Source organism: Psammomys obesus, unplaced genomic scaffold, assembly GCF_907164565.1.
Source record: "Psammomys obesus unplaced genomic scaffold, mPsaObe1.curated_primary_1811, whole genome shotgun sequence".
Taxonomy (NCBI): domain Eukaryota; kingdom Metazoa; phylum Chordata; class Mammalia; order Rodentia; family Muridae; genus Psammomys; species Psammomys obesus.
The window spans coordinates 21,335,777-21,363,083 of NW_026596073.1; the positions used below are offsets into that span (position 1 = coordinate 21,335,777).

The following is a 27,307-nucleotide window of genomic DNA, read 5'->3' on the forward strand; positions in this document are numbered from 1 at the left end:
TAGGGCAACAGTTCTATCTCGAGAAAACAATAAAAGCTACATGTTTTCTTCCAGAAAAAAAAAAAAAAAAAAGTGTATACAGACATAAACACAAAATTTTACATGAAATACAGGATTTATACTCCCTTCTGTAAAGTTCAGCTTAAAACTCCATCCTACACATAGCCCAGTATACAAATACTCAGAAACATTAGTGAAATACATGAATAAGCTAAATAAAAAACAGTCCAAAGACTAAGGAAGCATTCACATTTGTCTATAAAAATTTCTCTGAAGAAAGTGAAACAGGACACATAAAAGATACTTGTGTTTTAAACTATTTATTTACAAAGTTCTTGTTAGTTTAACTGCTTTTAAAATATAGCAAAATGAGGTCATTTACTAACCTGTGAAGTGGCATACACATGGCATAGAAAAAAAAAATCCAGTCATTAAACTATTAAATCAGACTATTGAAAATTAAGTTAACAAAGAAACTTACAATACTCCCTTGAACACGTAAGAAATAAAAATACACTTGGCCATAGGAACCCAATCATTCTGTATTACTGACTATAAGAAATAATACAGTAGAAGATAAAGGCAGAGTTGTGAAACACTTGACAATAAATTTCCAATCTTATATTCAATGATATGACTACAATAAAAAGTTGACCACACATTTATGTCTATTCATTTCACAGACAATTAGCAAAACTGAAGGCAACTTCAGAACAATTATAAGAGAAAAGAAGCAATTCTTAACACAGTTTTCCCATGGTTTTATCTTTTGAAATAAAATTCAATACAGTAGTCAAAACTAAATCAAGATTTGCTAGTGGCTGGAGCAAGAAAATAAAGTCTCTGAAACAATTACAAAGTACATACTAATTAATATCTTATATTCACAACATATACAATGTTTTATAATCTTTCTGTCCTAATCTCAGTTTGCAAAAATATTTTGAAATGATCTTAATTTTATGGCAAAAAATGATGTATCCTTTCAAGTTCATGTGCTAGATCTCTTATTTTAAATGAAAATAAACTGCACACGAGCGGTAAAGTACATCAAACAATACATGTGAATAGGCCCCTAGAATTTAATCACAGGTTTTTATTCAGTAAGTATTGCATTGCCATTTAGTCTCTGCAAAAATTGAGATACACAAATATGTACTTCCAAAAATTCATTCAAGATACTATACAAATACACAATAGTATTTTGCACCCACCAATAAAGTTTACTGTATCAGGGTTACAAAGCTACTGATCATCATGAATAACTTAAGTTACTGTTCTTCAGATGTGAGATTCAAACAAAGAGATAAATTACATCAAAATCAATAAATTTTTTACATAGATTATCTGGAAAGTGTTTTTCAAGAAAATAAAACGGTATTGGTTAGTGTTACTTATCTTCTTTATAACCTTCACCAAGTGCTAATTAAAAGTACCATTTAAGTCAGCATCTTATTGAAGTACGAGGTCCCATGTTTTTACGTTTCATATCAAGTGAGTTGTAGATCTACTTAATGTATGACTTCTCCGGTCAAAGAAAGAAGGGAGGCTGACAAGGGAGGGAGACGGAATACCCTGTGAAAGATAAGACAAACATACTTCAAATTTTCTTCTCAACACTTACAGCAGAGTTCAGTGCCATGCCCACCATTCTTACCCTCTACTAATTAACATGACAAAACAGTTCCAAACTCTAAATACAAAACTTAAGATCAGAGGAATGGAGTAGGAATAAAACAATTAACACTAGTTTAGCATTCTGAAACAAAAGCTAGATGACTGACTGATTTAACTCTGGTGCCTTTCCTCTGAGACTCAGTGGTACATTTAAAAAAAGAATCATTAAGAGTTGGCATGTTTTCAGTTAAAAGATAATTGAGGCACTTGTTTGTTAGGTAGAAGACAACTGTCAGGAGCTGGTTCTCTCCTCCAGGGACTGAACTTGGGTCCTCAGACTTGGTGACAAGCACCTTACACCTGCTGAGCTACCTACCTTGTTCCCTCTTAATTCTTATTTAAAAGGGGTGTGTGTGTGTGTGTGTGTGTGTGTGTGATATGTGATTTTGTGTGTCTTGTGAGCTACTTGAACATGGGTTATAGAAACCAAAATTGAGTACTCTGAAAAAGCAGGAAATGTTCCTAACTGCTGAGCCCCTTCCCCAGGTCCCTTTTCTTAATTCTTAAATCAAAGTTAGGAAGGATAAAATATAGCATCATGAAAATAATCTAAAATTAAATCACATATTCCCAATGAGTAATGTATTATATACATAACTCCTGTATGTGTGTGTATGTATTTTTGTGTGTGTATATTTCACTACACATGAAAACTGAATAGGACCGCAGCACTGAGTAACAGTAATTGTTAAATTGCTGAGCAAGCTAAACAACTTCTTTCAAAGGTCAAAGTTAATCATCATTAGAATCTTAAGCTATACCCAAAAACATGCAGGTTGTAAAACACAAGTGTAGGTATAATCAAAATAAACTGAAAGTCTTCTTTTAAAAAAATGCATATAAATGGAAAACTATATCTAAACTCAGGACCTATAAGCTAACTGGCTCTAGGTTCTCATTTAAAAGGTAGTAAAATAAATAAAATAGTACCACTCAAGTGATAAAACATAATGACTTCAACAGCAAAACTCTCTGTCTTCCTCAGGTAGAACTTTTATGATTTACTAAATAAAGCCATAAATTTAAGAATCTCCATATCATAGCACTACTCTTCTTTAGATGATCATTTTCCTAAGAAAGAAAAAATTTAATGGAACCTGCTTCTTGTGAAACTAATAAATTCTTTTGTAACAACATCTTTATTTGGCAATATGCAAAAACTATTTAATCTAACGTACTATAAATTCAAAGCAACAATAAAGTTGTGAATTCAAAGACCCAACCTACATAAAGCAAGTTCAATGCAGAACGAATGTCTATTTTTTTTTTTTTTAATAAATAAGTACTTTCAATAGCCAACAAACTGACATTAAGTTTCACAAGACTGCTTGCTGTAGCTCCTAATTCTTCACAAATGTCAAAGGTGACTTGGGTAGAACTTTTCTTTGAAATTTGAAAAATAAGTTATTTCCTTCTAGTAATTTTGAAAGCATTAGCCCAGGAGGCAGAATGATGCATAGATGGAAACCAGGAATACTAAGTGTGCACCAGTGCAATCTGAGACCTGAACATAAGCACGTTCAATCCAAAACACAGACAGCTTGTGAAGACAGAATGTGCAATTGAGGAGAGGACATGGAAATCCTAACGATCTTTTAAGTACTTACATGCACATTGTCTATATAAAAACATTAATACAAATAATATAAACTTCCTACAATTCTTCTTATAAAAACCATTTACATCATTTAAAGGCAATGACATTTACATTAGTTACAATAAAAACATGAAATAAAACAGAGAAAATGTATAAACTAACAAAACTTATCTGCATTGTGTTTACAATTTACACATCTTTCATCTTTTTTAAAGTTGTTTTGTATTTGATTTTTATTATTTATTTCAATTTATTCACTTTGTATCCTGGATATTGTTTTGTATTTCTTAAAGACAGAGTCTCATGCAATTCAAGCAGGCTTCAAAGTGGTTACATAGCTACATAGCCAAGGTTGACCTTAAATTTCTGTCCCTCCCACCTCCCCTTCACTGCATGCAGGGGATTAAACCCATAGTTCTGTGCATGTGAGACAAATACTTAACCAAATGACCTGTATCTCCAGCCCTGCTTTGCATGTACTTACAAATACACTCTAGCTGGGTGTGGTGGTGCACACTTTTGATCCCAGTGCTCAGGGAGGCAGAGGCAAGCAGACTGCTGTGAGTTTGAGGACATCCTGGCCTACAAAGCGAGTCCAGGACAGCCTGACAGAGAAACCCGGTCTCGAGAAAAAAAATAACCAACCAAATGAACAAACGAACAAACAAACAAACAAGACTCATTTTTGGCTGTAACTCTGAAGTTTTAAAAACTTTACCTAGCTTTTAAGAAATAACTTTTACTATTATGTTCCTTGTCTGTATTAGTTCTATAACACAAAACTAACTGCTCATTAATACTAGAGCACCCAGTGTGCCATACTAAGTATTTAACAGACAGTTATTTCAATTAATTCACAATTGTTTTATGTGAAAAATGAACACATAAAAACAACAACAAAAAAAAAAAAAAAACCTCGCAATAAGTTAGTTAAACACTAGTAAACAGCAAAACAAGGTTTTGAAAATTTGGGTTTCAGAGCTTATACTCTTTATTACCCAAACTGCCTTCCTGCATATTCAGTATACATGACATCTACCTATTATTTTATATACAACTTAGTTCTCTGAGGTAAGCATATTGACCTCTTGCTTACAAAAACTCAGAAGCTTGCTAAAAGATGCATAGCTAAGAACTGACTGGCACTTGATTTCTTTAACCTTAGTAGCTTGGCTTAATATTAATTTAATGTGAACACTTACATACTTGGGTGATGTGACACTTATAAATATGTCCTCACCTAATCATTCTAAAACTGTGATTGCAGATTGTTTTAGAACACTTAAATATTTCCACATAAGTTTAATTCCAGAGAAACCTCTATAGTTTGGTTGCAGATTACATCCTACTCAGCAAGCCAATTGAAAAGGAATAAACGTTAGTCCAGTATTATTGGAACTCATCAAAGAAATGTAACATATTATTAAAGTGATAAATCAGCCCAAAACATACTTTTTTACGGAAATTAGACTATGTCTCAGTTCCAGTAAAATTCCACAGTTAAAAACTGCATAGTAGATATACATCTAACTCATTAAAAACAGGTTTTTTGCCAGGAATGGGTGTACAAGCCTGGAGAAATAGAGGCAAGCTGATCTGTGAGTTTGAGACCAGCCTGGTCTACACAGTAGTTCCATGAGAGCCAAAGCTACATAGACCCTATCAAAAAAAAAAAAAAAAAAAAAAAAAAAGATCTTTTCAGTTGCCTTAGTAAATAAAATAAAGAATAGATATTTAGACAATAAAACAAAGCCTACTACTTTGTAGACTAACCTAAAAAGTTTCTTAAAAATAGAAGATTGCTTTACATTACTAAAAAGTTCATCAACATACACATTTGAGTAAGTACTTTAACACATCAAACCAGTACTTACTGCTAAGGAGGATGTGCTGGACAGACGGCTCACAGCAAGTTTGCCACTGCTGGGAGGACTCCTTCCCTCCGAACTAAGGGATGATGAAAGAGCCAACCGAAGGGCTCTCTTGGGAGTTTTGGAAAACGAGAACGCTCTTGTAACCTGAAATTTAAAGAGTATCAGTTATAGCTAGACAAACCTAAGGTGGGCCATAAAAATATCTCTACATAAAGAAAGCCAAATACGTCATTTGAAACAAATAAGATGTGGTTGAATTGTGCATGGCGTAAGTAAGCAGGAAAAAAATGAAGTATGCTAGAGATGACTCCCTCTTGCATGTAGGAGCACTACAGTCCAATGGAAGAGAGAGAAATGGAAAGAAAACAGCTAGCCTACGACACAAGAAATGTAGGAATTTGTTGTGTGGTTTGTTTTCTATTTCTTTTCTTTTTGTAGTGCTGGGATTGGAGCCAAGACTTCTGTGTGCTAAAAAGCTACATACTCAGCTAAACACCAACAATATATTTCTACTCAAGTCTGGTTCATTCAATAGTCATTTGAAACAAGGATGCAACAGCATATTGTTTGTAACTGCTGTGACAAAGAAGTCGGGGAATTTCATAAGCCTTAAACTGTGAGTCATTTCCAAGAACTGTAAATCAGTTCTGTTGTAGACTGTTAAGTGTTGTATATGTGTGCGCCTGCATTTTTTAAAGGCACAATCGCTACTAGCATGGATCTCACCAAGAAGGCTACACTAGCTGACAATCAAACCTAAGACTTCTCCTGACTGCCTTTGCAGAATTAAGATTATAAATGTCCCACAGCCCAGCCCCTTTAGGTTCTAGAGATAGAACTCAGGTCCTCACAACAGCTCTACACCATTTTACTGATGTTGAAGGCAGTATTATTTTAATGTGAAAGATACATTTTAGAGATATGTCCAAAATTCCACTAAAACTCACCTTTTTTGAAGTCTTCTTTATTGCTCTAGATGCTCTACTCAATGTACTATCCATATCTTTTGTATTTATTTCAAAAGATTCTGGGTCAGCCGTGTACATAAGATTTTCCTGTTGAAAAATAATTTAAAGTTCAAAAACAACTGATTCTATAATCAAACCATTACACACACACACACACACACACACACACACACATAAAAGACACCCACACCTGACTTTCATCCTCAATTTGTGTCTGGAAGAAATCTAAATTACAGGTTCTGGCCTGCCAACCAGGGTCCCTACAGAAATAGCAGCTAGAAATAAGGGTGTATGTAACAACCTTGAAACTGTGCAAGTATTTTGTATAAATATGAGCAAAGTGTTCTTTTCTAAGAGAAGAGTTCACAGAATATAGAGTACATTCCCCAAGGAGCAAAAGCCCTCCTAGAGTACGGTAGGAACCATAGACCAAAATTAGCCTTTGTCAGAACAAGTCCAGGAACAGAGTCATATGAGGAAAATTCTGAGTACTTGTGAGAAAATTCCAAGAAAACAAGAGTCTTATGACACACAAAACTGACATTCAATTGTGGTTTTGTGCCCCTCCACCCAGGTGTGGTAGATAGGAGTGAGTTTACTTCAAATTATTCATTATAAGTAACTATTTGTTTATATGCCACTATAGAAAAACAGGTTATGCCACCTATGACTTGTCCTTGTGATTGATTGTACAGTTTACTCACAGGGCTCTTATTAACCTTCAGAGTTACTATGAATTGTCTGATGCTCTGTTACTGCATGAGACCCTAGTCAGCTTCATTTATCAGATCTATTCTCCCTCATCCCACATCCTCTGAAGTACCAGACAGTCCTCATCCAAGTTTACTTACCCATATTATGTTTGGATTATCAAAGGAAAGTTTACACATTACTAGTATGAATTTAAATTCACAAATCTAGACTAAGAAAAGGCAAATGACTTCATTCCTCAAGCACCATGAAGCCACTTCTTAGCACATCAGTCTGCAGCGACAGAGAATTATATACCATCTTGTGAAAGACTGGTTTTTTTCTGAAAGTTTCCTCATACATATAAATATAATATACACACATGATATATAATATATATTGTATATACATATGTATTTACATATGTGTAATATAAAAACAATAATATAATGTATATATACTATACAGTATATACGTTGTGTGTATATATAATATATACCCTTTGTGTGTGTGTGTGTGTGTGTGTGTAGCTATAGATATATACAAAGTGGAAAAGATATCTGGTGTGTCTAGCCCACAACACTTACAAGGAGCCACAACACTTACAAGTAGTACTCAGAACTGACTGAAATGCCAAGCTACAAACACAAAATATTAAACAGCACATCCTACAATTATAAATGGCTATTTAAAACAAAATACAAATACCTATCTTGCTCTCGACCATTAGCCAAATAGGCTTATTTGGCTGAAACTTCCTTAGTTTCTTCATTAAAGTCATTATATTTGGGACCAAAGATGTAGCTCAGTGGTTAATTCACAGACTGTTCTAGCAGAAGAGCAGAGTGCAGTCCTCAGCAGATATCAGGAGGCTCATATCTGCCTGGAACTCCACTCCAAGAGATTGCTGTGGTCTTCTATCATCCACGGATGGACACCTGCACGCACATGCACATACCCTATATGCCTACAGATAACTAGGAATAAGATGAATCTTTTAAAAATAAAAACAGGAAAATGAGGGCTGGAGAGATGGCTCAGCAGTTAAGAGCAATGGCTGCTCTTCCAGAGGACCCAAGTTCAATTCCCAGCACCCATAGGGCAGCTCACAACTCTCTGTAACTCCTGCTCTAGGCGATCCAACATCCTCACACAGACATATATTCAAGCAAAACACCAATGCACATGAAATAAAAATTAATTGAAAAATTAATTAAAAAAAAACAAAAGGGTGGCTGGAGAAGATGGCTCAGTGGTTATGGTTAAGCTCTTCCCAAGGTCCTGAGTTCAATTCTCAGCAACCACATGGTGGCTCATAACCATCTATACTGGGATTTGATTGATGGCTTCTTCTGGTGTGCAGGTATACATGTAGATAGAACATTCATGTACATTAAATAAATAAACAAATCTTTAAAAAATTAAAAAAAAGGAAAGTCATTCTGCCTATGTCTGTATCTTTAAAAAAAGAATGTTAAAGTCAAAAAATAAATGACAGTTTTATTTCTATTACTTCTCATTTTTGTCAATGTTTTTTATTATTTATTTTTAACATTCCTTATTTAACCACACAGACAGCCCATTCATTAAATTATATAACTTCCTTTCCTTATAGCCCTCCTGTCTTACCAAGTACTTCACACTTGAAAGAGGAAAATATATGACACATGTATTTCTTGTTTTTGGAATAGTTCTTCATTTTTTTCACACTTATATTTGTAATTTATGAAGTAAGTAGTTTCTAACTACTTAACTAATTTTTGTAGTGCTATGAGCTAACAGCTTTAACTAAGACCTACACTAGTATGATAGATAGTCTTACTTCAAAAACATCTATTCTGGAGCTGAAGAAATAGCCCAGCAATTAAGGATACTGATGCTTTCCAGAGAACTGGAGTCTGACTCCAAACACCCACCTTTCAGCTCACAAGCATCTATTAACTACAGTTCCTGGGGATCCAATGCCCTCCCTCGTCTCCTTGTACACTGAATGCATATGGTACCCAGACATAAGTACAGGCAAAACACCCATCTGTGTAAAATAAGACTCATTCTATAGGTACATATATAAGCCTTAAAACAATGCAATCGTAATCTGATCACTGTAACTTTTTTTTTTAAATCACTTTAGGGCCAGAAAGATGAATTGGTGGATAAGGCATCGCTCTACGACCCTAATGGCTGCATTCAATCCCTGCCATGGTGGTAGAAAGAAAGAACGACTCCCACAAACTATCCTAGGCCTCTTCACACAAGCACAGAGCCATACACATCCCACCAACCCAAATAAGCAAATGTATATTTAAAGCTTTAAAGTATGATTTAGTTCTCATACAGTAATAGTACTACTAAATTTTCCAGGCATCTTTTTTCCAGAAATTATCTTAGGGATCATTCTGTCAAATTCTACAAGTTCTCCATAGGATTTTAGAGACAGCAATAATCTGTGAACTAATTAAAGATGAATCAAAACCTGTTATACGATATTCACTAGGGAATGTCATATCAAGGCACTCAATACTGCAAATTTCCATTTCATTGTTTTTATGTTGGATATTGAGAGCAGGTCTTGGGAATGCTGAGAACAATCTACCATTGAACTATAATTCTAGCCAAATTCATACTTAAAATAGTTCTAATGTTTCTTAAAAAACTATTCCTATATATTTCATAACAAATTTTATTTGGAAAGGTCATTTTCTATACTTTCTAATTGATAACTGCCAACATTAAAGAACTGAGACACGTATGTTGCAACATAACTATTCTTAATTTATTTGTTTTTATTCTTATGTGCAAATCCTATTTTTCAACTTATCAGTGAAAATTGGAGCATAAATAAAAACATATTGTAACTAAAATTTATTCCTTGAAAAAAAAAAGGTATCAGCTTAGATAATGAACCTAGACTCCACCTCCACTCAGTTTTTGTAAAATATTCTTTACAATGAAGAATTTTAAAATTTAAGACTCTAGGGTCTGAAAAGATGGCTCAGCAGTAAAGAGCATTTATTCCTCTTTGCAGAGGACACAGTAATGGTTCCCAGCAACCACACCATAACCTGTTAACACCACTTCTGGGGACTCTGATGCCCTCTTTTGGCCTCCACAGGCACACACACACACGCACGTATATATCTATGTGTATATATACACACACAGGCAAAATATTAACACACATATAATTTACAACTTTAGCAACTGGGGCTGGAGAGATGGCTCAGAGGTTAAGAGCACTGACTGCTGTTAAAGGTTCCAAGTTCAATTCCCAGCAACTACATGGTGGTGCATAACCATGGGTAATAAGATCTGGTGCCCTCTTCTGACGTATAAACATACATGCAGGCAAACACTGTATAAAAAATAAATATATTAAAAAAAAAAAAACTTTAGTAACTGATAGATATAAAAAGGTTGTATTAGAAAGTCCATGCTCCGTTTTTCTATTGCTATAACTATTAATGACCATATAATAACTACCTAAAAACTAAGGAGAAAAGTAGTTTCATGGTTATTTTCTGAAAGAACAAATAAATCCTTCTGATTTGGGGAGAAGATAAACATAACATCTTTTGCAATACTAGAAGGGTTTACTTCCAGAATGAACCAAAGGGGAAATTTTACTCAGGTACTACATTAGAGGGCAAAATAACAACAACGCTGTTTGCTAAAATGCAAAGAAGCACTTCCCCCAGTTATCTAAGCATGGAAAAAAAACAGAGTGGGGGAGATGCATCTGAGTAGTCCCCGGCTTCTGCTACTCATTAGTAATTACAGCTCTTTCAAAAAGACCCGTGTTAAATTCTTTTACCCAAGTGTCTCAAATAAAATGTGAATGATATGTAAAGCATAGCTCAGGCTTGTGTTTTCTGAAACAATTCTGTAATTCGGAAAATATCTGCAGTTTAGTCCAAGCGTGTCACACCCAGAAGACGCTGTGAGGACAGTTTTTCAGTTACCCCAACCCTATGGAGACGAGACGAGCAGAAACAGAAGCGCTGAGGTTAAAACTGGAAGGTCGGCAAAGTCGGCCCTTTCCCACCGAGGTGAACAGTGTCGCCGGTAACTGAAGGAGCCTCAGTCACAGTTTACGAGCTTACTTATGAGTGCTAGTTCACACACAAGCCATTAAACACATCTCATTGACAGGTGAGTCATCAGGTGTGTCTTCCTTCCCTTCCCCTCCCTCTTTCCCCTCCCCTTTCCCCTCCCCTTCCCTTCCCTTCCCTTTCTTAAGCTCATCTCCCTAACTAGTTACTTCTTTAAGCTCCCGCAGGCACAAAAGAAAATCTCCCTTTAGACTAAGAGTACAAGAAACAAATGAACCACAGGTTTAAACTTGAGTAATATCCAATTTATCACAATATCCATATGAAACATTTCAAAATACAAAAAAAAGTCTAAAATCTGGAATATATGGGATCCTTACATTTAGGATCCATCAATTTTGGATATTAAGGAATATTCATCCCAGTAACTTGCAGAATAGTTATAAGTATAAATCAAATATTAACTTCATTATAAACAATACTGGCTCAAACACAAATCTCTTCCTACATATCCTGTGTCTATTCCCCCAATAGCAATTAATTCTGCTTACAAGTTTAGGAAAACCAAAAGACTGCTATTCATAAGCAATCAGTGGCTATAATTAAAATCAAGATATAGAACATTTTATTTACATGTATGGGTACTTTGCCTGTGTTTTTGTGTGGTGTGTGTGTGTGTGTGTGTGTGTGTGTGTGTGTACTGCATGTACGCCTGATGACACAGAGGCCAAGCATGGGCATCAGATCCCCTGGAACTAGAAATACAGAGGGTTTCAAGCCACCATAAAAGTGTTGGGAACAGAACCCGAGTCCTATGTAAGAATAGCAAGTACTCTTAACCAACGAGCAATCTCTCCAATCTCTCCAGCCCCAAGATATAGAATGTTTTTTATTTTTATTAGAGACATTAAGTTAGGGGCAAAAATACTAAATTGTGGCATTTAATTCTTAAGTTAATTCTAGACTAATTATATTGGTAAAAGATACCACACAAACGTGGATAAGGAAGCTGGCCTATGATGACCACTAGTCTGGTACCATGCAGGTCTGGAGTGGGGAGTGAGCTGGAGGTTAGCAGAATATCACCTGGGACTGCGGGCCCCAGAAGGGAGCACGCACAAGTTAGACTACCACTGCAAAAGGGCCAGTTGGGCAGGCTGGATGAGGAGTGAACCCAAGATGACCACCAGACCAGCACCATAGGGCCCGGACAGGGAACTAGCCTGAAATGACCATCACTCCAGCACCACAGGCATTGAGGTGGAGGGGGGACCAGACCATGCCCAAGATGACCCCTGCCTGGTTCCATAAGGCAAGACCACTCCTGGGACAATCCCAGACACTTGGATACCAGGCACCACTTTCTTCCAGAAAGTGAAGAGATGGAAGAGAAAGAGAAGGGTGTGGGCACAATGAAGAGAGGCAGAACTGGAGACTCAAGGGTAGTGAGAACAGCCTGATGTCACTTGGGACCATGGCTGGGTCCTAGCCTATGTGGTCACCAAGGGCCACATCTGGATCTGTGGCCTTGCAGCAGCAGGGGTCTCTTACCACCAAAAGCCAGGTAGATGGCCTTGGTCTGGGCTGCTGACCAGGGACATGACGACGACTGAGAGCTATGCAGAAACAGTCCCACCCCTCACCTAGGCACCACAGGAGAGCTGGCTCTAGGGTACAGGGCAGGAGAGCTGACCCCTGCCCTAACCAGCTGTGTACTCAGGAAAGTGGACCCACACATTACAGAAGTTGTGGGTGAGCCAGCTCTACCAATTGTCTCTTGTGCCACAATATGGACAGGGAAAGCCTCCTTTCCCCTCACTCCTCACCACATGAGACAGGAGTGAGATCTGGCCCTGGAGTCATGAAAGCAGGAGAGCTGGCCCTGGCCCTCACAAGTTATAGCACTTGGGAGAAGGGGTCATGCACCTCACCTGGGCAGCACAGTAAAGCTGACCCTGATTTGGGAGAGAGAAGAGGGGAGGGAGCTGGACTAAGGGCATGAGATCAGGAGATCAGACCAGCTCAGATACCTCTCAGGCCTAGATCGAGGGCTTTGAGTTGGCCCACCCCAACAACTACCCCACTGATGAACTAATAGAGTGCACTACAGATCCGAAACTTCAGGATCTCTGTGACACAGGGCAACAACAGGAAAACTTAGAGGAGTCCCAGTGAGGCTCCAGTATTGATAGAGTAGCAGAAGCCAGAGGCCTCAAGCCAGACCAACAAGTCATTGAGATGAATGTGTATAAAGAAAAGAGTATACTGTACAACATACTCTGACATACTATAGTTTCCAAAATGAATTTTTTTCCCTCTGTTGGGGGTGGGGGTGTGGGGGGTGCAAGGGTGGAAGGCAGGTACCAGGAGAGAGGGAGTTGAGTGGGACTGGGGTGGTGCATAGTGTGAAATTCACAAAGAACCAATGAAAAAATTTTAAAATGTCAAGAATAAAGATGCCTGAGCCCTAGAATTTGCTCTCACAATCATCACTGTTCTTGGTTTTAGTTTCACATGGATTTTTTTTTAAGCTTTCTTTCATCCTGAAAGCTTTAATTGTTAACTCATCTACAAATGGTCACAGTAAATGAAACAGTACATACAATAATCATACTTATTTTACTCATTTAAGCAGTGTCAAGGTGGTGTGGTAATCCTAGCATATAGGAGGCTAAGGCAAGAGGATTGCTGCAGGTTTGAGGACTCCCTGGAATTACATTAAAAAAGAAAAGAAGGGGGGGGGATTTCAACAATAACAAAAAAAGCAACCTTATACTATTTAGGGTACCAAGAATTAAAAAAAAACAAAAACAAAAAAACCCTGCTGATTCAAATAATCAGAATTGCTTTTTAAAGAAAATGTTATACATATATTTATATCTGAGCATACGTATTTAGAAACATCAATTCTTCAGTATGATAAAATATTCTCAAATAAGACATTAACTAGGGCCTTTAAAATTTTTTACTATGTGTGAAACCTTAAACTCAGGAAAGAGCTTAACTGATGCCACTGAATCTTTGAATGTATAAGCACAATTCTAATGAAAAAATGTCAACAGACTGGAATTATTCTGATGTAAGTAAAAATCAGAACATAGGTAAATGTTTGCTGCCATCTTGTGGCTAATTAGACTTCTGAAATTTTCTGCATTTGTTGCTTGCTGTTCAGTTCTACTGTGATTATTCATCTTACATCTAGTAAGTCAATAATCACATTTTAAGAAAAAAAATCCCATTAGCTTCACATTTCAGTGTTATTAACTTTATAACAACGAGAAAAAAACTGCATAAGCATCCTATTTTCCACCATGATATGTGTAAACTTCAATACCATTGGAAGGCAAATGTAACTACAATAAAATGTTACTCCCATGGGAAGGTCCAGAGCAAATCTTAATACTACTGGTAAACAGGTTAAATCTATTTCAGCAGCAGATTCTATTCACTGTATCATTTCTGCAGGGTAAGGGCGCTCTACCTAACATCCTGATCCCACATGAAAATCAAGTTATCTTCAAGGGACCTTGACTTCATCCAAGACCTACAAAAGATTCTCAGATTCCTGGCAATTTATTTTCATCCGTCATCACACCCAGCTCTTCATCGTAATCTGTCTGGTATAAAGGTAATTTAAGAGTTTCTGTTAGAAAACTGGACTGGCAACTTGTCCTGACAGGAAAAGCAAGCTTCCCCTGCTTTCAGTAAGAAAGAAAACAAAATGCGCTTTTACTACAGTCAAGCACCCCTAATTCAGCAATCTGAAGCCCAAACGCTCTGAAGACAATGCAACCAGCACTAATATTAGGAGCAGTTTGTCTCGGAATTTCAGATTAGAGACAGAGCTGACCAGGAAAGTCTGTACATATTCTGAAAAACTTGACTAAGCATGGGACACTTCTGGTTCCAAGCATTTTGTAAAAGGAATAATCTGCCTGTACTAACCATACCTAAGAACACCAACAGAAATTACAGGGTAGAAACAAAGCAAGACAGTGGCTGAGGTGGCTGAGCAAGATGGCACAGTGATAGTAAACAAGATCTCCCTAAGAGCTAAGAAAAGTCAAACAAGAGGATACAGCAAAAGACAGGTGAGACACACCAAAGAAGCAGGATGCGTAACTCTTTCCTCAACTTGAAGCAAAGTAGGAAGATGCCTCTGGCCTGGGGAAGAATTAAGTCCAGGCCCTGGACATGAAACTCACCAACAGGCACACCACAGTTAAAGCAAATGCTGAGCAAAGTCCCAAACCCAGGTACTAAATCATCTTCACAAGAAGCAGAAGACTGCCTCTACCAGCAGGACAGTTAGTCTGAATCTACAATCCTCTGAAACACAGGCCTCTGGGCATGCCTTTCGAGGATGCAGGAGTTAGGATAACCAATGTGCGAAGGCCTGTCTAAAGTGGGCGGCACTGTCCTGCACTATTCTGGGACCCTGAACTATAAAGAAAGGAGACAGTAAAGCGAGCACAGCATTTACCATCCTCTTCACTGTGAAAGCAATGTCACCAGCCCTGCAAACTGCCATCCCCACTGTGATGGACTACACTCTGGAACTTTTAAATACTATTATTTTAAGGAAACTCAAGTTTCAAAAAAACAGAAAAGATTCAACAGTCAAAAGACACACTTAACAGTGATGGAAGCAGTTTAAAAATCACTGTCCAGAAAGAATATAAATGTTAAAAAAAGACAACAGAAGAAGGCATCAGTGTCAGGATAAACCAAACAATAAAAATAAATACTGAGCTCAAAGGCAGGTCATCACAAATACAGTCAAAAGAAAACAGGAATAAAGAGACTTACAAAAAGTCTGAGACAGAACTGGGCAAAGACTTTCATTACTGGTATTGAGGAAGGATTTGATTTGAAGAGGCTAGAGTGATGGCTTAGAAAGTAGTAAAGAATACTGGCTACTCTTTCAAAGGACCCAAGTTTGATTCCCAGACCCATATGCTGGGTCACAACCATCTGCAACTCCAGTTTCAGAGGATCCAATGGCCTCTTGTGGCATCCATGGGCACCAGGCCACCAACATATAGGCTAAACACCCATAAACACAAAATGGTAATTTTTTTATTTCAAAAAATAAAGTTAGGAAAGTGCTTGCAAAATGGCTACATTAAGACTTTATATATTCAAAATTACCTTACTGTCAATTTATTAACTTGTTTGATGAAAATGAAAGGCATCTGTGAAAAGCACATGGTGCATTACAAGTCCCCAAAAGCCTCACTAAATTGCAGCCACAAGAGCTAAACAGTTAAATGGGACCATCTGTGAGTCAGGGACTCAAGGAATATTTCATGTGCCTAAAATTTTAAACCCTTCCCCCAAACAACCTAGGTTTTCAGTATACGAATAAAACTAAAGGCTCTCTCCCATCCACGATTAACTCGTCACTGGAAATGTGTCTCACTACACTGTGCGCATTTACCTGTATTTGACACAAGCTTAAGAACTTACAGCATCTGCTTTACAAATGGTGTTGGCAACATGTCGGCACAGCATCTTTAGCCAGTTTTCCTTTGGAAGCTCCTCCGATGTCATCTGGAAGCTGAGCAGAACGTTGGCCTGCTCTGTTGGTGGCCTCACAAACAAGGCAAAAGCATTATGACAATCTAGGAATCCAGAATAACCATGAACGGTGTTACTCTTTCGCTGTTCAGAAATTTCATTTCCACAGAACATCAAAACCAATTACCTCTCCCTCCTATCCCTGCTTTTTTCAACTAAAAAGGTACCATTGCTGCAGTAGTTTGAAGCACTGTGAAGAATTACTATCATGTATATTCTATAAGGACCCAACAATAACCTGAAAACAAATAGTGTTTTCTGTGACATTTAAATTTCTCAATAATTTAATTAAAAAACAGATAACACTTGATAGCATTCCTAGCATTTAATTTTCAAAATTAAAATGACAGTATAAATCACTAGCAACTTACATAAATCACATTCAAAAAACTGTACCAACATTGAAACATACTTTAAAACTGAGATGCTGAAATAATCTATTTTAAAATATAATCCTAAAAAAGTTGAAAAAACTGAAAACAAACACATTAAATTGCTACAATGAACATGTGGAGGCCAGGGGACAACTCGAGAAGGACGGTTCTCTCCATCATGTGGGTCCCTGGGACTGAACTCAGCTTACCAGGTTTAATGACAAGTGCCTTTACCTGTTGAATCACCTCACCACACCCCCTACCTCCCTGATCGGTATCTTGAAGATTCCCCCCTAATGTGAGCTCTCACAACTACAGCTCTAACAAATATGGAGTCGAACAGCTGAAAGGAAATAGTTGTATACGTCACTGTGCAGGAGGGAATGTGGCTCAGTGGTAGGGTACCTGACAAGCAGGTACAAGGCCCTGGCTCTGATCACCAGCAACACAGAAGAAAAAGGAAAAGGAAAGGCTGTGATTCTGATGGGTTTGCCATTACATGTTACTTGGCCTTACCAAGTAACAGAAGACCTGATAGACTAGGGTCAGAGAGAAGGGGAGGAGGACCTCCCTTTTCAGTGGAATGGGAGAGAGACAAAGGTGGGGAAGAGGGAGGGTGGGATTGGGAGAGGAGGAGGGAGGGAGGTACAGGGGGGATACAATGTGAATAAACTGTAATTAATAAAAATAAAAATAATTATTAAAAAAAGAAAAAGTAAAGGCTCACGCCTTACAATTCACAAGTAGACCACTGAAAGCACTTAACGTCACTTAACAAAAGAAAAGCTGTTTCCTAAGATAGGACCATAAACACACAACACTAAGTACTAGCTAGATGGACAGCATTACTTTAGGTAGATGTCCACTTTTGGCCTTTCAGACCTACAGAAAATCACGTCAATACTAGTGAAGTTAAAAGGAAAAGTTTTCAGTAATTTGGATCTGGAATGTCATGCAAAAGCTATGACAAAGGCTTGGTCTCCAGGTGGGCATCAGTAGGAGGTTTTAGATGGTGGGTAACAGCCTTAAGGGGACCATGGGACCCTGACAGCTTCCTCCTCACAACTCTGGCATGAGGCTCCAACCTAATGAACCATGTCATCACAGTTCACAGCAGTGAGACCAAAAGAGAGTGGACTGAAATCTTGAGACAAGGTCTCACTACATACTAATAACTGGACTCAAACTCACAGAAATCTGTTTGCCTCTGCCTCCCAAATGCTGGTATTAGACTAAGCCACCCCACCCAACACTGTTTTTTCCATATGAGCTATTACTATGAGCTATTTATTTCACATACACCTGCTCCTGATCTCTTATCTTTCCTTAAAAAATTCCCAGGCACACTCATATACGAGATTATGTGTGTATTAGTGGATAATTTGTGTTAGTTCTTTTTTTCCACCATGTAGGTTCTAAAGACTGAATTCATGTCTTTTCTTCATTCCCCAACTCCCTTCCCAAATAAATATCTTAAAGATATCCTGGAACAGAAGACACAGCTCAGTGATTAGGACTCCAGTGGCTGCTCTTCCAGAGGCCCTGGTTCATTTCCAGCACCCACATGGTGGCTCACAACCATCCAGGTCCAGGGGATCTGGTGCCCTCTTTTGGTCACTGTGAGTACGTATGAATGTAGTATGCAGACATGCAGACTAAACTTTTTTTTTTTTTAATGAGGAAAATAAAAAGATAACCCAAAATGCACCTTTGGGGGGAAAAGATATTAAAATATATGATCCAGAACAGCACTGGTGATTTATTTGGATTTTGAAGAATTACTAGTAAATTTTGATGTAGGAATAAGAAAAGCTAAGTTGCTATTTCAATGCATAACCATTTGAAAAGCCCTTTGACTCTGAAGAGAGGATATTCTGCAGGTTGGTGCAACACTCATTTGAATTAATGAAAACGTCAAGTCTGTACCTAGAGATGGAGTTGATATACATGTATGAGAACAATTGCTCTAGGAAAGGTGAGCCACAGTTGAAGAAAATTTATACGTTAAAACATTTATAATAGAAAACCTAGGCATCAGTGAGATCAAGCTATTCTTATTTAACGAATACTCCCCCCAACACCACCTGTGAGGTGAGCTTACCTTCTGTTTCTCTGATGTCCAGCACCTTCTTAATCTGAGAAAGAGGCATTAGATGAATGTGCTTCAGAGATGCCGGCGGCCGGGTACGGTCATGAGGACTTCTAAAAGTACCGATAACTTTATGCCGTTTTCTTGCTATCTGATTGTAGGGACAAAGTCATAATCATTACTGTGATAAAACCAAAAATTCACACATTTAAAAATAACAGCACTAATCACATAAATCTATATGCAACTAATCTGATGATTAGCCATTCCAGTTACTATGCGATAAAAGCAAGAGACTGACAAAAAGCACACATGTAATTGTGTAGCCAGATGCTCATGTCTGTATTAGGAAAGGTCACAACCAGAAAAACAGGCCTCGGGATAGGGAGTGTAAGAGGTCCCACGGACACTAGAAGCACTGCAAAACACTCTGAACAGCAGCAGGACTCTTGAATAAAACCCCAAACCTCACACAGGGACAGGTGTTCTGAGGCATTATCTAGGGCTCAAAATGGTATTAATTTTAGTTTAAAGTAATTGAAACAGTATCTCCTAGTAGTGACAGAATAATACAGAGGAAGAATCAAACAGAAGTTCCTGTTCTCATGACTGCTTACATAATACTGATAAAGGGAAGCTTTAGGAAAGTAATTAAATATATATCCAACAAAAAAGCCCAGCTCTGGAAAGGCTACAGGAGGAAAGGACCTTTGGTTCCAGGCCACCTTGAGCTATAGTGAAACTGTCTTTTAAAAAAAAAAAAAAAAAAATCAACATCACACACACACACAAGCAATAGAAATTATAATTTCAAAGTGCTGTATTAGGCTATAACTTTACCTTAACTGGATACCCATGCAAAAGGAAGAGATAGGTAACTGGAGAAGAGCAAAATCAGAAAGATCTTGTGATTTGTGATACACTGAGATTTTGCCAAAAGAGAGAGAAAAAAAAGGCTCCTTTGCAGTAATACAGATTTTACTGAAAAGCATTAACATAAAGTGAGCATAAATATTTACATTGAGAATGGTCATGACAAATACAGTTAAAAATATATTACCTGGTATTGTGCTAATGAATAAGATAAGCTACCCATATCCTATTCACACTGAAGCAGATATAGAAATTTCTCCTCTATATATCACATATATATACCAAATACTAAAGGTTCTCTTACATAAGCGTAAAGTAAGCAGCAGATACTCTAACTCCTCTGCAATGAATGGACATGCTAAACAAAGTAACACCTTAAGGTTTATTTTTGAAAAAGAAAAGACCATTAAAATTAATGGCACAAATATTAATAAATCACAGTTAAAAGTGAAAACCCAAAGCACAAAATATTCAAATAAAAGATAAATTTTAAATGTAGATTTAGTTTAATGTTAGTCATCTGTCATATTAAAGACAGTACAGATTCTACTGATATTTACCTGTTCTTAATGTGTAAGTATAGTGATTGCTTTGGGATTTTGTTATATAGCATTAAAATATTAAAAATAACTATTTTTGTTTCAAATTTCCTAAGAGTTTTAGTTTTCTTAAGGGAGTTAAATAATAAGGGTCTATCTAGACGTTTGAATCTTGAAGTCCAAATTTAATATTAGAAATATGGCAGCTGAACAGGCATGGTGACACATGTCTGAAACCTCGGCATTTGAGAGGTTGAGCTAGCTTAAAGCAGCACAGGAGACATAACACCCTGCCTTAAAACTAAAGCAGTTGGGCTGTGGGTACATAATAACGTGCCACATAATGTGGGTACAAATGTCAGTAATGAAGAAACTAGGAGGCTTGAGTCAAGAGGATTACAAGGCCAGTCCTTGCTAGACTAAAAATAAAATAAACAATAAAAAGCAGAAACAGCAGTTTCTATTCAAGCAACTGAGACAGCGACTAGGAGGATTGCTGGCTACTTTTATGTCAACTTGAAAAAAAGCTAGTCATCGGAGGAGGAACCCTCAATTGAGAAGAATGCCTCCATACAATCAGGCAATAGGCAGGTTTGTAGAGCATCTTCTTAGTTCATGACTGAAGGGGGAGGACCCAGCCCACTATGGGTAGTGCCATCCCTAAACTGGTGGTCTTGGGTTCTCCAAGAGAGCAAGCCATGGGAACAAGTCAGTAAGTCGCACCCCTCCACAGCCTGTGTATCAGCCTCTGGGTTCTTGCCCTGTTTGATTTTCTGTTCTGACTTCCTTTGATGATGAACAATGATATGGAAGGGTAAGCCTTTCTTCCAAGTTGCTTTTTTCATGGTGTTTTATCACAGGATATTAACGCTGACTAGGACAGAGAAGAACAAAAAGTCACTGGACATACCAGGGTGAAAAAATTGGGAAGTCAGGGCCTGAGAAGGTACAGGGATTGTCCACAATAAGAATTAAAGTAGAAAAGAAGTCAATGAGCCAATTATGGCAAAATATGAAGGCAACATAAAAAAAATCAAAACAAACCACTACTGTACTAAAAGCAAAGATAAATTTCCTAACAAACTATTAAGAAAATCCAGATAACCCAACCTTAACTGAATGGGGTTGGCAGACCAAGAGATATTTTTAAAAACGCTCAAAAAGGCTTAACAGAAAGAAACAAAAAGTCAGACTATACATAGCTAAACCCCTTGATAATATAAATTCAAATAAAATAGAATTAAAATTGACTCCTGACTTGGTTTTCAAAAGCACAGCATGTTGAGATTCTTACTGTGGGGGGATCAGGCAGTCCACAATCACCCACTGCATGACTTATATGATATTTTTCACTCTATGTGGTCAGCTGTATATCAGATTATCACAATTTTGTGCTTTTTGTAATATTTCTGGCCAAATGAAAGCATCACTTCTTAATCTCTAAGTATAAGGCCCTTTAACAGACATAGATTTTCCTTGAGACTTTATTGCACCTAAAGCTACTATGTGCATGCCTTCCTTATCTCTAAGATTTGTTAGTGTTTTACATTTTAAACAATAAGGTACATGATGGAAGAGAGCAGCCTTTTAAAAGAAGCAAGCGAAAGGGATGACGGAATGGACAGACTTTAAAGAAAAGCCAGCAGAAACTTTGATGACAAGAACAGAAAGTTACCCAGTAACAAACATGTCAAAGAGTTTCTTGTCAATGCCTCTTTTACCAAATGAACATCTTTTCGGAAATAAAGAAAACTCCTTACTTCCTACCTGTGCTGGATAGTTTTATGTCAACTTGACACAAGCTAACTTCATCTGAGAGAAAGGAACCTAATTAAGAAAATGTCTCCATAAGATAAGGTTGTAGGCAAGCCTGTAGGGGATTTTTCTCAACTAGTGATTGATGTGGGAGGGCCTAGCTCACTATGGGTGAGGCCATACCTCGGCTGGTAGTCCTGAGTTCTAGTTAAAAAAAAAAAAAAAAAAAAAGGCAGAGCAAGCCATGAGAAACAAGCCAGTAGGCAACAAGCCTCCATGGCCTTTGCATCCGCTCCTGCCTTCAGGTCCCTCCCCTGTTTTGAGTTCCTGTCCTGACTTCCTTTGATGATGACTGGTGCTGTGGAAATATAAGCCAAATAAACCCTTACCTCACGAGGTTGCTTTGGTCATGGTGTTTCATAGCAGCAATAGAAACCCTGACTAAACCACCCCCTTTCATAACCTGGTTAATTACTTAAACCTACATGTTAAAAGAATGGAAAGAAGCTTAAAAAGTATATGAATTCAATATTTGCCTATAGGGTACTATTGGGAAGAAAATACATAACATGGACAGTTGAGTTTTGGAAGTAGAATTATTCGATCTCATCAGTAAAACTTTCTAATTTTAAAGAATCCAATTTGGCATAGTGTCTTATCCCTATAATCCCAGGACTCAGGAAGGCTGAAGTTGAAGAACTGCCCAAAGTTCAAGGCCAGCTTGGGCTATATAGAATGAGACACTATCAAAGTAGAAAAAGAAATCAAAGGTTCATAGTCCTAAATTATCAAGTTAGCTCTGCAACTGACTTCACCTTGGCTGCAAAAAGCTACTTAAATTTTAACTGCTTAAAAAAAAAAAAACAAAAAACCTTAACATGTAGATCTCGAATAAATATACTTAAAAACACAAGGTTCCCCAATACTCATGATCTACGCATTTACTTGTAAGAAATTTTGACTTAGAATTGCAGTCCGGAAATTTATCAAACTTAATATTAGACTTCTTCCCAAAAGTATTCCTCCACAATATGAAATCAGCAATTGGTCCTAATTTCTTTTGAAAAAAATAACTGAATATACCTCAAATTTCTATATTGTACTTCAATCAAATCTTTATTTTAGATATTTACGGAAACAAAACAAATACAACAATATTAAACTACAGTGAGTCCAAATTTACCTCAAGGCAGTCATTGAAGAGGAAGAGAGTGACTTGTTCTCCTCGGTCACAGGGATATTCACCTAGAGAAACTGTTTCTACTCTTTGTACTAGGCTTCGATGAGAAGATAAGAGATTAGCCTGTGAACGTTAATAAAAGTGGTTAAATGTTATCAAGTAACTTGTTAAATGTTATCAAGTAATAAGCTGTCATTCAAAAGTGGTGCTAAGATTGTTAATAAAGTTTTAAAAAAGTTTCTATTATTCTTATATATGTGTGTGTCTTCACATATATGCTTTTTGTGTAAAGGTACTCTCAGAACTCTGAAGAGGGTGTCGAATCCCTGGTAATCATATGATGTGAGTCACCAGGCATGGGTACTAGGAACTCAACTCAGGTCTTTTCTAAGAGCCACAAATGTACTTAATCACTAAAGCATCTCTACAGCCTTAGATTGCTTATACTGAAACAACAGAAACCGCATTAAAGCAGAAAATTCAACAGTATTCATTAAAAACTTACTGGGCATCCATCTACTTCATAAACAACATCAAAAATTTGCTTCTGTGCTTCTGTTTTTCTCTTATCCTCATTGATATGTCTGAAAAATTAATGGTTGTTTTATAAAACCTCTTTTAAAACACACACGAAATCAGCACACAAATAAATATCATGTCACAAAGCCTGACTTTCATTTAAGTGCCTTAATTTTGAATCATGAATTAGATAAGCATTCCTTCAAAACATCCTAATATTAAAAATTATTCCACATAATATATCAAAATGTTATGCTTCACTGTGGTACATTTTACTCATTATTTACACTTTCTAAAACATAGACTATACAATGCTTAATGTTAAAAAAAATTCTAAAGTTTGAAATATACTTTCAGGTAAAGGTTTTTGTTTTCTTATTTCACAGCAAAGAAAAAAACCACAACTACTGCTAACAGGATGGTTAAGGAGTCTCCTCTTGTCTTCCTTGTGTCCAAAACTAAAACTCTTCTTGAAATCAGAAATTTCATACAGGTAATAAACCCAAGAATGTACTTATTGGACTAGGCTTTTAGTTAGCAATCATATATTAGATACCAAGAATTAATATAGTGAAGAGCTTATGAATGTAATACTATGGGAACTTTCAATTAGAGCTCACTGGCAAGAAATGTGGGAAAGCCTCCACTCATGGTGCAAATCCTACTGAGGCTAAGAATGTCAGTGTCAGCAGGAACCTCCATGGTAGCGGTGAGGCTAATGCCTTGCTCGGCATCAGCGGAGCCTTAGGAATGCAAGTCTCAGAGGAAGACTTGTATGTGTTTGGGATCTATTCAACAGAATATTCATTGGAGGAAACGCCATGAATTTAAAGAATGTTTAAAGAATTCTCTTCACTAATTGAAGTTTAACTAACATGAGAAAATTTATTCAAGTAAAAAAATATAAAAAGTAGAATAAAAAAAAGTTTTATGTGGTTGAGAGGACCTATGAATGCAAGGTTTTGTAGAAATACATCTTTGTAAATCAGAATTGAAATCAGAAAATCCTCAAGAGCAAGGCCATATGCATGCCTTCCCCATTTACGGGTATTTTTAAATTTCCATTACTGTCTCTGTACATATAATTAATGTCAGAAATAAATATTTTGATCAATATAGTCTTGTAATACCTATCATTTTAACTATAACCATACTACTAAAGAAATAATTTAGATATTTTACAACAGTGAGCTACTGACAATTTTCTATTTATGACAAAGATATCACTTCCAGTATAAATCCAGTAACAAAAACATGAAAACAGGCCAGCAAGCTGGACCTACAGGTAAAAAGCACTTACAAAATGCAAGCCTAACAACCCAGAGTCAATCCCCCAATCCCATGTAAAAGTGGAGGAAAAAAAAAGAAAATCAGGAGGAGGAAACCAACTCCACAGTTGTCCTCTGACCTCCACACGCCTTGGGTGAAGGTCATGTGTTCACACACTCATATTTTGTCAGTCTGTCTCTTTGTCTGTATATGTCTTTCTCTCTCTCTCACACACACACGCAAATGTAAATAACATTTTAAAGTAAAATATAAATTGCTTACGTCATCACTTCTTTTAGTGATCCAATAGCTTTTTCTAAAGTGCTTTTGTCAGGATTTTCATCAGCTGTATGCTTCTTAAGATCTGTAATAATAAAATGTTTCTTCCATTATTAAATAAGTTCAGTGGTTTTCCACCTATGCCTTAAAAATACATCAGCTTGACACAGGTTAACTGTTCTTAAAGATAACATATAGGGCTTATTTTGATTTGTGGCCAGGAATAGTAGAGCAGATCTGTAATGTCTATAGTCTTAGGAGTTAGAGGTAGAGGGCTGCAACCCATAGCTAGATATACAGTTTAGAAGTTGAACACTTGCTTAGTATGTGCAGGGTCCTAGGCTTGTTTTTTCCTTAGCATGATGGTACATGCCTTGAATGGTAGCACTTGAGAGGCAAAGGTGAAAATACGACTGTAGGCCACCTATTAATACACCTAATTGGAGGCGACACATTAATATTAATATCTATCAGCTCACCAGTGGACTTAATTACATTAAACCCACAGATTATCACTCAGTGTAAAATGTTTTCAAGCTACAATTTAAATAGAATTTAAACCTAACTTATATCTAAAAATTCATTGTGAGTTCCAAGACATTCAGGCTACGATGTTATTTAATAAAACAAGTGGCTGGAGAGGTGGGTCAGCGGTTAGGATATATTTGCAGAGGTTCCTGAGTTTAGGGGCCAGTACCCAAATTGGGCCACTCACCCCTCCAGTTCCAGCTTGTTGGAATCTGATGCCTCCTTCTGGCCTCTGTGGGCATTCAAACTCACAACGTATGCTACTACTACCACCACCACACACAAACATATAATTTTTTTTAATAACAATCAAAATAATTTTAACCAAATTCTCTAAAACACTGTCTTCTTCCATTAAAGTTTCCAAACTGTTTTACTGATTAAATTTTCAAATATGAAGCACTGATTTTTTTAAGCATTATTTTGTCAATTACCTTTTAGTCTCACAGAGAACATTTTGGATGCCTTAAGAATAAGCTTTGTGTTATTGTAAAGGTTCGTATTTAACATGCTAACTCTGCTTCTCCGGGTTTTTGTCTGGGTTTGGGGATTTTTAATGGTGTTTTTGTTATTTGTTTGTTAGTGTAATACAAGGTCACTCTAGTTTAAGAGGTCGGTCTTCAACTCACAGAAGTTCACAACTGCCTCTGCCGTTGCCTCCCAAGTGCTGGGATTATAGGCGCCACTTTGCCTGGCTCTTCTTAGGTTTTTTACTGTTTCCTATGCCAGACATGACACATTTTTACCCAAGCCATACCCATTCTAGCACCACGTCACCCTAATGTTTATGTGGAATAACATGAAAAAGGGTGGGGCTACAGCTAGGATACAAGGTAAATAAACTGTAATAAATAAAAAAATATATATTAAAAAATTTTTTAGAAAACATAAACAAGCTTAGACTTTCAGTTTAGTTGTGATAACACGTGATAGACTTCTACTTAATAAAAAGTCTTCCTGAGATCCATACGTTGGTTCCCACCTATAATCCCAGCATGCAGAAGGCTTAGACTGGAGGAATCCCTGAGGTAAGGCTGGCCTGGGTTAAAGTAGACTCTGCCCCAAAAAAGAAAGAAAGAGAGAGAAGGAGGGAGGGAGGGAGAGAGGGAGAAAGACAAGAGGGGGAAGAATGAATTTGGATATGCAATCAGTTTTGAAAACACTGTTAGCATAAACTATACAATAGGATAGACTTAAAGACCAGAGAAACCATTCATAAAGTAGTAATTTTGACAAAAGTAATCTGTAAGAGAAAAAAAAAATCCCCCTTTTTGTCAGCTCTGTCATTTATACTAACCAAAACATTTTATTAAAAAAAAAACAACAACAACCAATCACACTTTGCTTTTTAAAATTAAAACCAAAAGCTAACATTACCCTAAAAAATATTGTTTTAGTCAATTAAGTATAAATAATGAACATATGCTTTTTAGCCAGGAGTAAAATTTAATCATAAAAGATGGGGCA

General features: G+C 37.0%; 1 protein-coding gene across 2 annotated transcripts in view; it reads right to left on the reverse strand.

The window, feature by feature from the left end:
* Positions 1 to 347: 347 nt before the first annotated feature.
* Ect2 (epithelial cell transforming 2) overlaps positions 348 to 27,307 on the reverse strand; it is a 56,044-nt gene continuing 29,084 nt past the window's right edge. For both annotated transcript variants that reach the window (XM_055625977.1, XM_055625975.1), the window contains 8 exons: positions 25,316 to 25,397; positions 23,751 to 23,829; positions 23,249 to 23,368; positions 18,911 to 19,049; positions 16,325 to 16,479; positions 6,096 to 6,203; positions 5,149 to 5,292; positions 348 to 1,575 (listed from right to left, as the gene is read on the reverse strand). In XM_055625977.1, the coding sequence (XP_055481952.1) occupies positions 1,486 to 1,575; positions 5,149 to 5,292; positions 6,096 to 6,203; positions 16,325 to 16,479; positions 18,911 to 19,049; positions 23,249 to 23,368; positions 23,751 to 23,829; positions 25,316 to 25,397 (917 nt within the window). In that variant the 3' untranslated portion in view covers positions 348 to 1,485. The remainder of the gene's footprint in view (positions 1,576 to 5,148; positions 5,293 to 6,095; positions 6,204 to 16,324; positions 16,480 to 18,910; positions 19,050 to 23,248; positions 23,369 to 23,750; positions 23,830 to 25,315; positions 25,398 to 27,307) is intronic.